The 18,675-nt window shown below is 41.6% G+C and overlaps 1 protein-coding gene across 1 annotated transcript; it reads left to right on the top strand.

The window, feature by feature from the left end:
* The first annotated feature begins 7,126 nt into the window (after positions 1 to 7,126).
* On the top strand, positions 7,127 to 17,333 carry LOC140128515 (C-type lectin domain family 2 member H-like). The gene is made up of 6 exons (XM_072150213.1): positions 7,127 to 7,219; positions 8,776 to 8,853; positions 13,341 to 13,436; positions 16,117 to 16,158; positions 16,881 to 17,032; positions 17,307 to 17,333. The coding sequence occupies exons 1-6, from the start codon at positions 7,189 to 7,191 to the stop codon at positions 17,331 to 17,333; spliced, it is 426 nt and encodes a 141-aa protein (XP_072006314.1). The 5' UTR covers positions 7,127 to 7,188.
* Positions 17,334 to 18,675: the final 1,342 nt, after the last annotated feature.

The following is an 18,675-nucleotide window of genomic DNA, read 5'->3' as shown; positions in this document are numbered from 1 at the left end:
CACACTATGAGATAAACGATACTGAGGGACAAACAACACATACAGACAGACAAGCGGAGTCAAACAAACCGGGTCAAAACCAAGATGGCGGCAAAGGTACAGATTCGTATAGCAAATAGAATGGTCAGTAGGCAAAGCAGAAGTCAATAGACAGAATAGCCAGAAACACAATAGCAAGAGCACTAGATACACAGATAGACTGCAATAACCAGCACCAAATGAAGGGGCTGAGCAGAATATAAAGCAGTAATGGACACTACCTCCAGCTCTGACTGGCTCAGCCGTCCATCACTCAAACCGCAGCTGCAGGCAAAACAATTACAGAGACATCAAAACACATGGAGCGTGTTGCTCACTCACGTGAACCTTGCAGAGCCGCGGGAAACACTTGTGTAGTCCGGTGCGCGAATCCAATGGGCTTGTCGGAACGTCCCAACGTAATGGAGGAAACAAAAAAGGGGTAAGGATCGGCACTCCAGGCTTTCTAAAACATAGTTCTTCTTTATTCAAACTCCATTAAAATCCATAAAGAGGTCATAGTGCATAGTCCATAGACCTACGCGTTTCGAACATTAACATTAGTTCTTACTCATGGTCTGAGAAACATTAGCAAGGACCTGCATTTAAAAAAGGATACAACAGGTGGAACTAACTACATTAATTAGCACATGCGCATGGTAGAATAGCTGAGCATGTTGTTATGTGAACATGGAAACAAGATGTTAACTGTTAGTAAATATGTTGCAATACATTCAAAATATATACAAATTGTAGTGCATATAGTAGGCGACGTCACATAATACATTAATAAAGATACATTGTGTCCGTTTTGTTATTAAGACCGCTAGGCATGCGTGTGTCTAACTGAAGGATCCACAGCATTTCTCGATTGCGGAGTTTATGGGTACGATCTCCGCCTCTACTAGGGGCGGTAACTCTTTCTATGCCAGTAACTAATAGGTTCGAGAGGTCCCCGTCATGTCTCTCCAAAAAATGTTTGGATAGACTAGATATATTTTTGTCAGTCAAACGTATTTTGGAGCCATCTGTCATATGTTCTGCAATCCTTTTCTTTAAAGGGTGGATTGTACTGCCCACGTAGTGGAGATTGCATTGTGTGCATTCCGCTAAATACACTACATATTTTGTGTTGCAGTTAATGAATGATTTTATACTCCATTCTCTGCTAGCAGTAATGTTACAAAATGTAGTAGTATTGCGCATATGGCTACAGCAGTTGCATCTATTGCCCCCACATCTGTAAGAGCCTTTAACAGAAAGCCATGTACAATGACCTCTATTGTGCTGTGAAACGTATGTTGAGGGGGAGACTGCGTTGCCGATTTTGCGAGCCCTACATGATATGAACTGACATCCATTATTCAAGATTTGTTTTAATTTACTGTCTGCTGTTAACATAGGTAAGTATTTCTTAATTATGGCCACTATTTGTTCAAATTCATTACTGTATGTGGTAGAAAAAACCACCTCAGCATGGGCATTAGACTTATGTCGGCTATCAGATAGTAGGGATCGTCTCGTTTTGGTTTTAGCTATATTTATAGCTCTTTGTATGACAGATTTGTGATATCCTCTTTCAATCAGTCTCGTGGTTATAACATCACATTCTCGAGAAAAGGACTCCTCTGTGCTGCAACTCCTGCGAGCACGAATGAATTCGCCTACTGGCAAATTCCTTACCACATGACGGGGATGACAGCTAGAGGCTTGTAGCACCGAATTGCCACTGGTACTTTTACGGTATAGTTCTGTCTGTATAGATTGTGTTTTTAAATTACCTATCAACATGACATCTAAATATGGAATTTTATGTCGATTGGTTTCATAGGTGAATGATAGGTTACAGTTGTTATCATTGATGTACCGTATAAACTCGATGACGTCCTGCTCACATCCGTCCCATATGAGCAGGGCGTCATCTATATATCTTCCATACCAGTGTATATTGTTAATGAAAGAGTTAGTAATATTATACAGGTAGTTGCGTTCCCACCAGGCTACATAAATGTTAGCCAATGATGGCGAAAAACAAGACCCCATCGGGCACCCCTGGATCTGCACATAAAAGGTATTGTTAAACGAGAAAAAATTGTTGGTGAGTAATATGTGGGTTACTGCAAGAATGTATTGTTGTAACTCATAAGAATAATCAGTAAAAAGACTCATATGTTGTTCTAGAGCTATTAATGCTCACCAGGATATATATAATGAATTTAAAGACCATACTTTTCGGGACCAATGTGTAATTTATAATTTACAGCAACTGTCAGACGAAAGTAGAATCATCAAAAAAGATAATGTGCTTCCAATACCCATCAAGAATATCAAATTTTACCCTATAGGGTCCAGAACAAATGAAATGGACATGTTTCAAACACTGGTGGAAAGGGATCTATAAGAACTTAACAAAAAACATCAACATTTACAACGCAATATGTCCAAGGCACAAGAGAGGGCATTGAAGGAGCTTCAGAATAATGGGAACATAACCGTTCGTATGGCAGATAAAGGCGGCTCTATTGTTGTTATGGACAGTGGCCTTTACGAAAAATGTATAATGTTTATGCTAAGTGATACTATGGTATACAAAACATTAACCAGTGACCCCACCAATGACATCAAACAAAGGGTAATATCAAACATACAGTGGGGGTTATCCCTGGGTCTGCACACAGAAAAAGAGGCTTCTTTTTTGGTTCCAGATTTCCCAATGTGCCCTATTTTTCATGCGTTTCCCAAAACACACAAAAATATTTTTCCCCCACCTTTACGCCCCATTATTTCTGGAGTTAATTCTCTTTTGGAACGACTTAGTGGGTGGCTAGACTCTTATCTGCAGCCCATGGTAAAAGCATTACCGGGCTACATACAAGATACCAAACAAGTATTGCAAATTATGGAAAAATTAGAATGGAGAGAGAGTTTCCTGTGGATCACATGTGATATAGTCTCACTATACACTAATATACCGCATGACAAAGCATTAATAGCTCTAGAACAACATATGAGTCTTTTTACTGATTATTCTTATGAGTTACAACAATACATTCTTGCAGTAACCCACATATTACTCACCAACAATTTTTTCTCGTTTAACAATACCTTTTATGTGCAGATCCAGGGGTGCCCGATGGGGTCTTGTTTTTCGCCATCATTGGCTAACATTTATGTAGCCTGGTGGGAACGCAACTACCTGTATAATATTACTAACTCTTTCATTAACAATATACACTGGTATGGAAGATATATAGATGACGCCCTGCTCATATGGGACGGATGTGAGCAGGACGTCATCGAGTTTATACGGTACATCAATGATAACAACTGTAACCTATCATTCACCTATGAAACCAATCGACATAAAATTCCATATTTAGATGTCATGTTGATAGGTAATTTAAAAACACAATCTATACAGACAGAACTATACCGTAAAAGTACCAGTGGCAATTCGGTGCTACAAGCCTCTAGCTGTCATCCCCGTCATGTGGTAAGGAATTTGCCAGTAGGCGAATTCATTCGTGCTCGCAGGAGTTGCAGCACAGAGGAGTCCTTTTCTCGAGAATGTGATGTTATAGCCACGAGACTGATTGAAAGAGGATATCACAAATCTGTCATACAAAGAGCTATAAATATAGCTAAAACCAAAACGAGACGATCCCTACTATCTGATAGCCGACATAAGTCTAATGCCCATGCTGAGGTGGTTTTTTCTACCACATACAGTAATGAATTTGAACAAATAGTGGCCATAATTAAGAAATACTTACCTATGTTAACAGCAGACAGTAAATTAAAACAAATCTTGAATAATGGATGTCAGTTCATATCACGTAGGGCTCGCACAATCGGCAACGCAGTCTCCCCCTCAACATACGTTTCACAGCACAATAGAGGTCATTGTACATGGCTTTCTGTTAAAGGCTCTTACAGATGTGGGGGCAATAGATGCAACTGCTGTAGCCATATGCGCAATACAACTACATTTTGTAACATTACTGCTAGCAGAGAATGGAGTATAAAATCATTCATTAACTGCAACACAAAATATGTAGTGTATTTAGCGGAATGCACACAATGCAATCTCCACTACGTGGGCAGTACAATCCGCCCTTTAAAGAAAAGGATTGCAGAACATATGACAGATGGCTCCAAAATACGTTTGACTGACAAAAATATATCTAGTCTATCCAAACATTTTTTGGAGAGACATGACGGGGACCTCTCGAACCTATTAGTTACTGGCATAGAAAGAGTTACCGCCCCTAGTAGAGGCGGAGATCGTACCCATAAACTCCGCAATCGAGAAATGCTGTGGATCCTTCAGTTAGACACACGCATGCCTAGCGGTCTTAATAACAAAACGGACACAATGTATCTTTATTAATGTATTATGTGACGTCGCCTACTATATGCACTACAATTTGTATATATTTTGAATGTATTGCAACATATTTACTAACAGTTAACATCTTGTTTCCATGTTCACATAACAACATGCTCAGCTATTCTACCATGCGCATGTGCTAATTAATGTAGTTAGTTCCACCTGTTGTATCCTTTTTTAAATGCAGTTCCTTGCTAATGTTTCTCAGACCATGAGTAAGAACTAATGTTAATGTTCGAAACGCGTAGGTCTATGGACTATGCACTATGACCTCTTTATGGATTTTAATGGAGTTTGAATAAAGAAGAACTATGTTTTAGAAAGCCTGGAGTGCCGATCCTTACCCCTTTTTTGTTTCCTCAATTACAGAGACATACCCAGCTTTCCCAGGATCAGAAATGGAGCTGTCAATCACAGGCAGCTCTGGGTGTGGTTTTCTAGCAAGAATCCTGATCAGGATCAGGATCCATCAGTACAATTTGTGAGTTCTGACAATAATCACTAAAAGATTTTTGTGCATTAAAATTCAAGAACAGACCCAGAATAGAAAGATATAGCATCCCAAGGACATTTATCAGAAAATGCTGCGTTGAAGAATACTTCCAAAGGAAAAACTCCCGCAGGTTGTCGACCAGTCTCCACCAGCCGGGTTCTGATTAATGGACTTTCAATGCTATGATTAAGGACATCCGATTTCTTTTTGCCCAAAACGTGTAAGCGCTTGGGGTAGCAGTACACGCTATTTGTGATTTTAAGATGTAATCTATAAAGCAAGTCATTAGTTTTATTTTCCGGACCTGGAACCAAAACCGGGTGCAAGCCCTGAAATAATCCCTACCATTTGATTTGATGCATTATGAAGCAAACATGCCTTGAGAATGCTGTAGCTACACTGAAGCAGACACATATCTTGTTATCTCTGAGCTGAATGTTTTTGGTGAAAAAACAATTATAAAATTTAGGACCTTGGGAAAGCTGGATGACTACATAAACATGGAGCTTCCTGAACTGTGCAGACAGAACTAATCAAACTGAGCTGGATGACTCATACACAGCAGCTGGGGGGTGGTCCAGCGATTTATTACTTCTGTCTGTCAGGGATATCACAGTGATTACATCATTCTCTGGTGCAGTGCATAATTAATGTGAGAGGAGAAGCTGGGAAATAGTTAAAAGCCGGCCTCTCCCAGCATTCCCTGACGGATCTTCGTGCTTAGTCCCATTGAAAAAAACGTATTCCCTAATGCCTAGTCCTTTGTGTGATTTCCTGTTGTGACCCCGTATTTGACTCTGATCCTGTTCCGTCTGCCCTGACCTGTTGCTCCGTTCCCCGATTCCGTGCTTCCTGTCCTGACCTCCTGCCTGTCCCCGAGTACCATCCTGCCTAACGTCTGTGCACCTCGCCTTGGCTGCCACCGCGGACAAAGTCGCACCCATGCAACGACCTGGAGGGATCATGCTGCAGCAAGTCCAACCCGCTTTGGGGCAGGCTCTGTTGAAGACCAGGTGCCACTTAGATTCCGATCCCAGGTGTCGGCTTATATCATCGTCGTGGTGGTCTAGGGAGTTCACTACCCCTGAAGCCTGACAATGTCCTGAAATAATCCCACTTGCTAGTAAACCCCCAGTTCCAAGAGGGCACAAATGAGCCTGATTGGGGGCGGGGAGTGGGCAATCCCTACAGTCAGCAAAATGGGCACTCACTGCAGCCAGCATACTTTCACAAGCAAAATATTTATATTCTGGGGTAGGATGCATGTATAATAAATCACTGCCGAAATGTATAATTAGAGTTACAATCAGTTACATCTGACTAGATATAGTCTACTTATAGTAAAGGATGTCATTGTACTCCCCTACACCCCTTACTAACTGGATCAACACAGCAAATAACAGAGGGAAAAATCCAAGTACAATAGAGCATCAAGCATATGATACAGACCAAGTGAGCCCGACATGAGTTTTACTTCTTGATGCCTAGAAGCCCTGAAATAATCACAAGTACTAGTGGATCGTGAGCAATTGCAACTATTTCCCTCTTCCCACGTGATTGGTTGCTCGGCTGACGGCGGAGAGAGCTGATGCGGGGTGTGTTATCCCTGCACCTGCGCACCCGCTACAATTAGCGTCCATTCAAGCGGAACGTTTTCTAATTAATTGGACAAATCTATCTAAATCGGAACCTGGCATAGAAATATATGTTGTGCAGACGGCCACCAGATATTCTAAATTCTAATCTAATGGGCTAGGGTCAGGAAATAAGAGTTCTCCTTACGGAGACATTGCCAATTAGGGCCGCCATGTAGGCATGTGGAGACTTATAGCCATGGACGCTCCACTAGGGGATTCTGGGAAAATGTGCAAATAAGTTTTATAGGATGGGATAAAGTAAACCATGACTTTTACTTACCTTGTAAGGCAGCTCCCTTGATCTAATGGGCTACACAGAACACAAATGGCAAATGAGTAGAGCAGGTTATCTAGCATGACAAGAGCTATTTATCGGTGTAAAAAATACTTTACTGGATGTACAATATATATAAGATTAAAAAAAAACATGACAATTATAAAATGTCATGTGGACACCACCCCTGTGGTACTGAATGTTTTTCTCTGGAATTTGTTCTCCGCAATTTGGAGAACTTTTCTTACTTCTCTTTTTTTTTGATATCCCACATTATGATGACATAAATCAACATATATGCACATACGTGAGATTTCGATGCTGACCAAGGAGTAGAACAACTAGAAAGGACGGCGCTCTCTGAGAATAACAAGAAATGGATATTCAGGACCGTACAATGAGGAGAGGTAAATTATATGTAACCGCTAGTAAATATTTATAATATATAATATTATGTGAATGTGTGATTATCCTACCTATGCACTGCCCTGATTCTACTGTAATAAGAGGTGGGATTTATATATTGACAACAGGTATTGAAACCTCAGCACAAGCCCCTGGTTGGTACCATGCCTGGGGATACACATAATAGAGGCATCTGTAAAATCTAATGATTGTGGTATCAGTCTCTTGGGTTTCATACTCATATTTCATAAAGACGGAGCAAATGGGAGAAGGGGTGGATGATTTCTATCTGTAGTATACCCCCTCTTGGATTGCATATTCTTTTGGAAAGACCGGGCAAATGGGAGAAAAGGTGGATGATTTCTATGTGCCAAAAGTCACTTGAAAGTGACTATAACGTAGTGATATACCACAGATTTTGGTAATCACAGATGCTCAATATCGCAATCCTTCCACCTATATTCAGTGGAAAACAGATTGAGCACACCTTTGGATGCATTTAGGAATAGTGTTTTTATTAAAGGAAACCTACCACTTCCGATAGGGCTTCTAAGCAGCAAATGCCGTGCACCAGCACCAGCTCTAGCGCTTATCTTCATTATGTTGTTAAACGGTTTTAAGGCATTTAAACACTTTATTAATCTTTATATCCGAAGTAGCTTCCCTGCACCGTGGTTATTTGGTGAAATGGGAAAACCCCTTTAATAAAGGTTGCAAATTGAGCCGTAATAAAAACAATATTTCTAAGTTCAATCTGTTTCATACTGAAAGAGAATGTATATCAGACAATGAGGAGCTGGAAATGATAGGAGTCAATAAGCTTTCAGGTAATGTAACACAGGAGCAATACAATATATATACCGGCAGTCCCCGGGTTACCTACAAGATAGGGTCCATAGGATTGTTCTTAAGTTGAATTTGTATATAAGTAGAAACTGTAGATCCAGACAAAATTTCTTTTGCCCCAGTAACAAAATTTTTTCTGTAATGGGGCCAAGGATTATCAATAAAGCTTCATTGGAGACACCTTATAGCTGATCATTACAGTCTGAGACTATAGTGGTAACATCTAGAGACTTCACCAGAGGTCACAGTGGGCGGAGGGGTCCGTCTGTAAGAAATTGGGGAACATTTACTTATCCGACCTGTCGCGATCCCTGAGGTGCGTTGTCCGACGAGGATTCGGAGCTGCCACGATAACACTAAGATCGTGCGCCTGATATCCTGCATGTGTCACTTCCCCGCTGAGGTCCGCTAGAGTTCACCATCTTCTTCCCGGTGCATGTAAGTGCATGTCTTGCGACACAATTTGAAATGTTAAATCCCGCACGTGGTCTCGCATTTGTGTCGCGTGAAAGCCGGTGCCCATTAAGTTAAATGCGACACAAAACGGAAAAAGTCGGTGAAAGCTATACCTATCCATCATGTCTCGTACGCTCACCTTATTCTACTGGTAGCCTCTATTTCTCCTATCATGTCCATCTCACATAGGTCACAAAACAACCAAAACCTTTGTACCTATCTGATATTTCCCTTACCTTATATCTTTTACTTCCAGAAGACACCATTGAGGAGATGTATGTGAATATGAATGACTTCAATAGAAAAGGCGGATCAACCAGATCCAAGAAAAAGGGTAAATATAAACCAACCGGCTGATGGTAATACCGATAGAAGGGATACACATTTTCCTGTCTACTATTACTTTACATTGAATATTGCACTGGCAAATGGAGACACTCCAGAAAAATAGTCTGTAATTGTTATTTTATGAGGAATACAATACAATCACTACCCCCAGGTGAAGCTCAGGGTCCGCTGTATACTGCAAGTCTCTTCCTTGCGTTCATTGTGCACACAATGGGACACATTTACTTAGGTCCTTGCGCCAGTTTTCTGTCGGACTTTGCACATTCTTTTTAGTGCAAACTGCTTGCACAGGTATTTAACCCCTTAACGCTATAAGGGATAAGGGATGTATGAAGAGGGCTCACGGGCTGAGTCCTCTTCATACAGAGGTGGGGGTTTTTGCATTTTGCACAAAACCCCCACCGCTAATAACCGCGGTCGGTGCTTGCACCGATCGCGGCTATTAACCCTCTAAACGTCGCCGGCAAAGTCGCCGACAGCGTTTTAAAACATCGGTTACCATGGTAGCCTCGGGTCTTCTTTTGACACGAGGCTACATGGTTTATGCAGGTTCGTTACAATGAGCCAGTGGCTCATTGTAATGTATGACCTGCAAAAATGCCATATATTGCAATACTGTAGTATTGCAGTATATGGTAGGAGCGATCTGACCATCTAGGGTTAATGTACCCTAGATGGTCTAAAAAATAGTGAAAAAAGAAATTAAAAAAAAAATTTAAAAAATAAAAAAATTTTATAAAATATTAAAAGTTCAAATCACCCCCCTTTCCCTAGAACGGATATAAAACATAACAAACAGTAAAAATCACAGACATATTAGGTATCGCCGCGTCCCAAAATGCCCGATCTATCAAAATATAAAAACGGTTACGGCCGGCGGTGACCTCCGAGGCGGGAAATGGCGCCCAAATGTCCGAAATGCGACTTTTACACCTTTTTACATAACATAAAAGATGAAATAAAAAATGATCAAAATGTCGCACAGACCTCAAAATGGTAGCAATGAAAACGTCGCCTCATTTCGCAAAAAATGACCCCTCACACATCTCCGTGCACCAAAGTATGAAAAAGTTATTAGTGTCAGAAGATGGCAAAAATTTTTTTTTCTTTTTTGTACACATTCGTTTAATTTTTGAAAATGTATTAAAACACAATAAAACCTGTATAAATTTGGTATCACCGCGATCGCACCGAACCAAAGAATAAATTAGGTATGTTATTTGGAGCGAAGAGTGAAAGTCGTAAAAACTGAGCCCACAAGAACGTGACGCACGTGCGGTTTTTTTTCAATTTTTCCACATTTGGAATTTTTTTTCAGCTTCGCAGTACACGGCATGTTAAAATAAATAACATCACGGGAATGTAAAATTTGTTATGCACAAAATAAGCCCTCACACAGGTCTGTACACGTAAAAATGAAAAAGTTATGGATTTTTGAAGTTGGAGAGCGAGAAATCAGCCGAAAAACCCTGCGTCCTTAAGGGGTTAAGAAGTGTCTGCGCCACATTTGTGTTGCAGCTTCACTATTCTTCACGCAACACAAATTTCTGCACTGAAGGGGACGTTCCGGGGCTCAGTCGGACCCAGCGCCAGATTTATCATGCAAAGTCCAACAGAAGTGTGTTGCACGCCCTATATAGGTGCACCGAAAAACAGTGGAGACTCTGTCTGGGCAGTGGAGGGGCACCAGATTCATGAAGAACGTGCACCAGAAATCCTGAATCTGGCGCCCCCTGCACACCACACAGGACACTACACAAAGTACACACTGCAATGTTCTTAGTAAATGTGCCCCATTGTATTGTAAACGGAAGAAACTATATACCTCTTGTGTAGTGGGGATAAGTGTACACAGACACTTTACCACTGCTATATCCATTCAAATACATCTCAAAAAGGAGGGTTGGGGCACAGCGCTGACAAACAGGAGGAGGGGTAGGTGTAACATTCCTTCCATCCAACTTAAAGGGGTTTTCCCATGAACTAAAGTTAGGCCCTCTAAATGGGATAGGGCCTAACTTGCTGACTAGTGGGGGTCTCAGTGCTAACTCCATGAGACTAATGGAGCAGATAGCCGCGCATGACCTTTCTGCTTCATTAATCTGCATGGAGCCGACAGAGATTGTTGAGCGCCGCACTTGGCAATTTCCATCAACTCCATAGAGATTAAAGGAGCAGAATGGTCATGCGCGGCCGTCTGCTCCATTAGTCTCATGGAGTGGCGAGGGGTCCGGTGGAGGTATTTAAACCCCTTTAAATGGACGGCTCCTGTGTATGCCTATGCATTGTATATTGCATGCAAATGATGCTCTGCCCATTTTGAATATGTAGATTGAAATGAATAAAAACATAAATTTAAGTTTAAAAGGTAAAAAATAAACTTTATAAAATAACAATAATATTATTGTAATAATGATAATAGCCCATCCTCTCTTCGCCGGCAGCTTCTCTTCCAGTCTGTCACTTTAATGTGGAGGATGCGGGCAGACAGTGGTAATAGATTGTGCTGAGAGCGAATTACAGCAGCAAAGTCTCAAACTACCACTTCCTCATAAAGGAAATTAAGGAAACCATAATCTGGAGCTGTAATAGTAGGTTTCACTCAAGTCTGTTGTCAACTAAGTTTCAGTTTAGTAAGCAACACAAAACAGCACATTCTATATCCTCTAGTTGTATGGTTATACGTACCATAAGTCATCCAAGTGTTTCATTATCCAGTCTTCTTGCTGGCTGGCCCATTTTTAACAACAGGTACCCTATTTTGCATACAAGAAGTTGGTCATGCCCAATAACTATGTATACATATAATATTTAATTCAACCTTTATGTATATAAAGCAATTTAATTAGACTTCTAGTCTAGAATTTAAAATAAATTCCCTCCCCTTGTAGAGAATAGTCGCAGTACCTGCTCCCAGTAGCCAATAGTCGCAGCGCCTGCTCCCAGTAGCCAATAGTCGCAGCACCTGCTCCCAGTAGCCAATAGTCGCAGTACCTGCTCCCTGTAGCCAATAGTCGCAGCACCTGCTCCCAGTAGCCAATAGTTGCAGCACCTGCTCCCAGTAGCCAATAGTCACAGCCACCTGCTCCCAGTAGCCAATAGTCACAGCCACCTGCTCCCAGTAGCCAATAGTCGCAGCACCTGCTCCCTGTAGCCAATAGTCGCAGTACCTGCTCCCTGTAGCCAATAGTGACAGCACCTTCTCCCAGTAGCCAGTCGCAGCACCTGCTCCCAATATCCAATAGTCACAGTCACCTGTTCCCAGTAGCCAATAGTTGCAGTACCTGCTCCCAGTAGCCAATAGTTACAGCACCTTCTCCCAGTAGCCAATAGTTACAGCACCTTCTCCCAGTAGCCGCTGGGACAGGTATTTACAGGCGATTATGTCGCACGTGACCGGATTTTTGGCGCAATCGCGTCGACCTTCATGCGACTCAAATTGGGGGGCGGGCCGTCAGACAATCCAACAGATTCAGACAAACCGCAGGATTTAACTTAAAAATTGTGTCCGCTCCGGTGGACCTGATCGGGGAAGCGACACATGCAGGATATCGGTGGCACAATCTTATTGAATCGCGGCACAGTGCATTGTCGTCGGACAATGCACTTTCAGGAACTCCTCCGGACCGGGTAAGTAAATGTGCCCCATTATGTTAGGATAGGATCGTAAGATCATTTTGTACAATTAGATGACTTTTCGTGTTTTTCGCTCACATAATTCCAAAAGACATAATAGCCAATAGTCACAGCACCTGCTCCCAGTACCCAGTAGTTGCAGTTCCTGCCCCAGTAGCCAAAAGTCACTGTGCCTGCCCCAGTAGCTAATGGTCACAATGCCGCTCCACAGTAGCTAAAATTATAACATAGTGTCTGCCCCACAGTAGCCAATAATGAAAAATAAAAAAAAAAGATAATGCATTATTCATCCGTATACATTCTTTTTTCTTGGTGCCCTCTTCTCTCTGGGGTTGCAGCAGAGGTGTGATGAAAACTCCTGTGCCCCACTGTCACTAGTGAGAGGTTGGAGCTGGCATAATAACCTACATGTTACCATAGGGGGGGCTGTAAATTTAACAACTGGCACATCCGAGCTACCTGGCTCCCACCCCTACAGGTGTGTCATGAGTAAAGGCCCTAGGTACCTTATTGCTAGAGGAGATGTTTTAGCCTAGCTTCAATTTTGAGAGATAACCTGGAGCTACCTGACCCAGATACTACACAGAGAACATTTGATCCTTCCTCCGTTCTTTCAGGTAGGTCCTGCACAAAGGGTACCATGAACATTGGATTGTTGGGCTTTCTTAGTGTGAACCAAAACCAACATATGGATAAGTGATCAATATCCAGATAAAACCTTTTGGGCTAAGATGTAACGGTACCAGTTTTAAGGATTTTTTTTATATAATAAAATTAGACTTTATATATTAAAATTATAATAACACTATTTTGTTATGATCGTCTTGTCTGTTTCAGAAATGTTATTCACCAAGAAAACAGCAGCAGCCCTGATCTTTCTCGGTATCATGTTATTCATTTGGGTTGTCATCGCAAGTCTCCTCTTAAAATACTGTGAGTTATCTAAATTACATATGCTGTGTACTAAGTTATTTTTATCTGCGATAAACTGGTTATATAATTTTGGATCTAATGAAGGAACCGATATGTTTCCGTAAAGCATAGTCCCAATAAATACAGCTTGAACTTCCAGATCCCCGGCATCTTCCCGCAGTTTATTGCATCTTTTGGAAGCCAAAAGTCAATTTTATTCTGCAAAATACAACATTTTAATAAAAAAATTCTCACTGTTGCATTTTGAAAGCCATGCCTTCTATATTTTTCCAGGGTTAGTTTTTTGTGGGATGATCTATATTTTAAATAGCATCATTTTTTTTGGTACCAATTACCTATCAATAGTTTTTTCGTGCTTATTTACCAAGGGTCCACAGATCACATTTCCATTGGGTTTTCTGACATTTTCGGGGATTGCGCCACTGGGACAGGTATTTACAGGCGATTATGTCGCACGTGACCGGATTTTTGGCGCAATCGCGTCGACCTTCATGCGACTCAAATTGGGGGGCGGGCCGTCAGACAATCCAACAGATTCAGACAAACCGCAGGATTTAAGTTAAAAATTGTGTCCGCTCCGGTGGACCTGATCGGGGAAGCGACACATGGATATCAGGGGGCACGATCTTATTGAATCGCGGCACAGTGCATTGTCGTCGGACAATGCACTTTCAGGAACTCCTCCGGACCGGGTGAGTAAATGTGCTCCATTATGTACCTCCTGTTAGGTTAGGATCATAAGATCATTTTGTACAATTAGATGACTTTTCGTGTTTTTGGCTCACATAATTCCAAAAGACATAACTTTTCATTTTCCATCAAGAGTGCAAGTTAAAGGAAACCTACCACTTCTGATGGTAGGTATGAGATGTAAACACCGGGCACCAGCTCAGGGTGAGCTGGTGCCGGAGCTTATCTTAGCGAGTGTTTTAAACCGCTATATTGCGGTTTAAACACATTTTGATTTACCTCTCCGAGGTAGCTTCGGCGCTGCGCGCGGCCGTGCGCGCGCGCGCCTCCATACGGAGTGCCGGAGGCGTCACGCGCGCATGGCGGCGCAAGCGCCGAAGCTACCTCGGAGAGGTAAATCAAAATGAAGTGGTAGGTTTCCTTTAAAGGCTTGTTTTTTCCGGTGTATGAATTCTTTTCAGTGACTTTATTACAATATTTTCTTTATTATTATATATTTTATGACCAAAAACTGCCAACTCAATTTTTTTTTTTGTATTTATTTATTAATGGTGTTGTGGTTTTTATTGACTTCAGCATCTAAGGGGTTTGGGGAGCTTTATCCCCCCTTTACTAGCAGCAACATCAGGTAGGGGATGAAATATCTTCTCTAGAATTCCCTCCTTTATGTTAAAACTCATCTGTTTACCTGTAAAAAAAATCACTTCCAAAGTTTCATGTGAAACTTTTTGCCTGAGAACCTCAGTGCAGTTGCTCATATCTTGGTCCCAATAGCAGGTAGAACCATGATTTTTGTATTACCCTTGTGGTTCTGTTTCCTACACAATGGGGGTCATTTATCTTATCTCTGTGGGGCACATTTACTTACCAGGTCCATTCGCGTTCCAGGGGCGGCTTCTCGGACGAGTGTTCGGGTCTCCCGGCGATTCATGAAGGTCCTGCGCCCGATGTCCACCAGGTGTCGCTGCTGCGCCGAGGTCCGCCGAGTTGCGTCGGAGTTCACTGATCTCTTCCTGGTGCATGTGAGTATGGCCCGTGCGACCATTTTTTTGTTTTAAATGCTGCGGTTTTTCCGAATCCATCGGGTTTTCGTTCGGCCACGCCCCCCGATTTCCGTCGCGTGCATGCCAGCGCCGATGCGCCACAATCCGATCGCGTGCGCCAAAATCCCGGGGCAATACAGGGAAAATCGGCGCAAGTCGGAAATATTCGGGTAACACATCGGGAAAATGCGAATCGGGCCCTTAGTAAATGACCCCCTGTGTGTTTTGGATAGTTTTTGCAGTCTACTTCCATGGTAGTTTATGAATCTCACTTTTTCCTTGTGTTAAATGTTTGTTTTTCCAAATCTCTTTTTGAGGCATTTTTTTTTAATAAATGTCACAAAAATGTTGCACAAATGTCGCAAGTCATTTCTAAGTTCCATTTTCTAAGTTTTCCTTAAGTATGGTTTGGTCTGGAGTTTTTTTGCGGCAAAAAATGGACATCTGGAATAGAAGATAAATGTGTCTTACTGACAAAAAACAAATGTCCGGCGGATATTTCAAAATGTCCCCAAAAAGGCGCAAAAATTGCGCCAAAAAATATCTCAAAGAAGAAAGAAAAAAAAGGAAAAAAACATATTAGGGAATTGGACCTTTATGTGCATTGGATCCTTACTGAGAATTGGCCCTTCCACTGATATATCTAAGGGGACATTCACACGTGGTATGCCGGCCAGACGGGCATACCACCATGTGTGGCACCATACCACTGCGGGGCGGCCATTGCTATCTATGGGGACGTATATGTGGCCGCAAATTTGTGGCTGCATGTAAGTCCCCCCAGACGGCCGTCTGAATGAACCCTAAACTAGATGCATCATAGAACCAGAAGAGGAAGTGAGATACATAGCCATTGGCCTGAGGAGTAAAAATGGGCATGACAATGTTCCATCTATAACAGGGCAAAGCTGTAACTGTCTTCTTGCAAATCTTCATTAACTCCACAGATTTGGCATTGACTCAGGAGGTGTCATGCTGGAAGAATCAGGGTAAGAATTCACAAATTTGTATCTACATGTATATCATGTCTGCCATATTGCCAAGTAGATTATGATTTTCATCTTGCTGTCACATTTAAAGGGGTTGTCCAACTTTATTTTAGGCTTTAAAAATTATGCAAATGAGTCTGAAGGGCTCTGGGCTTCATAGCTTTTAATTAAGCCTGGAGCCCCTTAGGTTTATTGGTTTATTTTTCAAGCTTTGTTTTGTAAAAAATAAGGACAAAAGAAACGAAAAGAACAGTGGATCCTGCCAGAGGGGGCACACACCAGTATGTCAGTGTACTTGGTTTACAATCCTTCATCCTTTATACGGAAAAAGGGGGAATACTTCATATGGCTTTATCTTCTGAACCATAGGCGTCCATTGTTAAATTTGCAGTGGGAGCTGTATATGAAAGTTACATTTCCTACTGTAACTATAAAGGCCTACTGAACCCGTTTGTGTGTAGTCTGTGGAAAACGGCTGTATGTCGTCCTGTTCCCACTGACTGCAGAGGGCGGAAGTACTTGCATTATATCAAAATATGATGCTTTGAATGCTCAAATCTGATATTAAACACCCTGTAAAATTCAATTGATCCCAATTTGCAGTATTGTAATGTATCTCCTTTTCTCTTTTTTAAATAATTTATTACAGTAGTAAATCTTTTTGGTGTATTTTGTGGACTATCCTACTCCCTTCATAACTCTGTTCCTTCTCTCACATTTAGAGATTAACTGTATAACGTGTCCCTCTGGATGGAAGCCAATAGGTTTCTTTTGCTACCACATCTCTAATGATAGCTTAACCTGGGAGGGTGCTAGAAATAAATGTGTCAGAAAAGGTGCAACTCTTCTGCAGCATAAAACAACGGAAGAGATGGTAAGAACCTGCTTATGGTTGTAGTCAGGATATTGCACCTCAAACACACAAAAACATATAATAAGGCATATTTACTAAGAACGGTGCAGTGTGTACTATGTGCAATGTGCCTGTGTAGTGTGCATAGGGGGGGCCAGATTCACGATTTTTGGCACCCGTTCTGCATGAATCTGGCGCTGCCCTGATAGACTGCAGCGCTTTTTTTGGAGCACCTTAAAAATATGCGCCAGTTTTCTGTCGGACTTTGCATGATTGCATGACTTTCCATGTTTAGCATTACCATAGTTGTATTGACACCTAACTGTCCCCTTCCTTCTCAAGTGTCCTCTTTTTTGTCTCCAATGCAAAAAAAAAAAAAAAAGAAAATGACTTGCCTTTTCCATGATACCTTCTTCTTGTCATATAGTAAGACGTGATGCGATAAAGTCATAGCATTGATGGCACTGGGGCGCTTACATGCTGTGCATAGTGCATAACCAACTGTATTGTACACACATATACAGGACAGGACAGTGCGGCCCATGACTGTACAAATATAACTGCGTCCATCAGCATATAATTAGCCAAGCACACACCCCAGTATATATGTAGTCAAGCACTCTCCTCCCCAATATATCTTTAGCCCAGCACAAAACCCAGTATATTTGTAGACCAGAACATGCCCTCAGTATATATGTTGCCCAGCACAACCCCCAGTTTATATGTAGCCAAGCACATTCCCCCAGTATATATGTAGCACAGCACATGCCCATAGCTTGGAAGTGCATTAGAGAAGCACAATAAATTTTTGGGTTAACAAACCATTTTTTTATGGTACAAGAACTAATTTTAATATAGATTGTTTCTCAAGTGGTTCTTCATTGGTACTTTACCATCCTCCAGTGTCACTGTGAGCTCCTCAGTAGGTATCTCACGTAGTACAAGTATTTTACACTGAACTCTTTGATGGGACAATTGTTACCATGACATCTAAGAGGTTGACAGCTGCAATTTTTACTAATCTATTTATCAATCATGGCTGCTGTACCAAAGGATTGCAGCCGTAGAACATAATTGGCATCCATTATATTTAACAAAAGCCCTGAGCCTGCACCACAATCCCCATTGTGTTCCAATTTATGAACCCAATTGTTCTGGAAAATGACACAGAAAATAACACAGAAAGAGACAAAGGGGCTCATTTACTAAGGGTCACACTGCTCATTTTCGTAAGAATGTGCGCCTTTTTTGGGGGATTGTGTCGCACTTCACCCCTTTTGTGGCTATGCAGAAGCGCACAATATGGAAACAAAGACAACACAGTACAAACAGAGAGAAATAGTCCACCAGACCTGAGTCAGAACCAAGAGGACAAGTGCAGTACAAAATCACAAGGCAAAGGATAGTCGGAAAAAAAGAAAAGGGTCAAGATTACGAGAATTTAGAATAACAGGATACACAGCAAGTTTTTTAAGTATTAATACTATAGAAAGCAAGGGACCTAGGGCAGAAAGACGTCTTATGTAATGTCAGAGTGATTGGACTAGAACTCTGAAATCTAGACAGGACAGCAAGGGAGTAATGTGAGCGCTGGGACATTCTGTCAGTCACAGTGGGTCTACTATTAGTAAATTGGAGAAGAGCTGCAGGAGTCTGATGGGTGT

The sequence above is a fragment of the Engystomops pustulosus genome, chromosome 4 (assembly GCF_040894005.1).
Source record: "Engystomops pustulosus chromosome 4, aEngPut4.maternal, whole genome shotgun sequence".
Classification (NCBI taxonomy): domain Eukaryota; kingdom Metazoa; phylum Chordata; class Amphibia; order Anura; family Leptodactylidae; genus Engystomops; species Engystomops pustulosus.
Note: the sequence above shows the minus strand (reverse complement) of the source record. Positions and strands in the feature narration are given on the sequence as shown.

Coding starts and splice junctions, on each gene's coding strand:
- LOC140128515 (XM_072150213.1), top strand. CDS start 7,189: ATGGATATTCAGGACCGTACAATGAGGAGAG. Junction 7,220..8,775: donor GGACCGTACAATGAGGAGAG/GTAAATTATATG, acceptor TTTTACTTCCAG/AAGACACCATTGAGGAGATG. Junction 8,854..13,340: donor AACCAGATCCAAGAAAAAGG/GTAAATATAAAC, acceptor TGTCTGTTTCAG/AAATGTTATTCACCAAGAAA.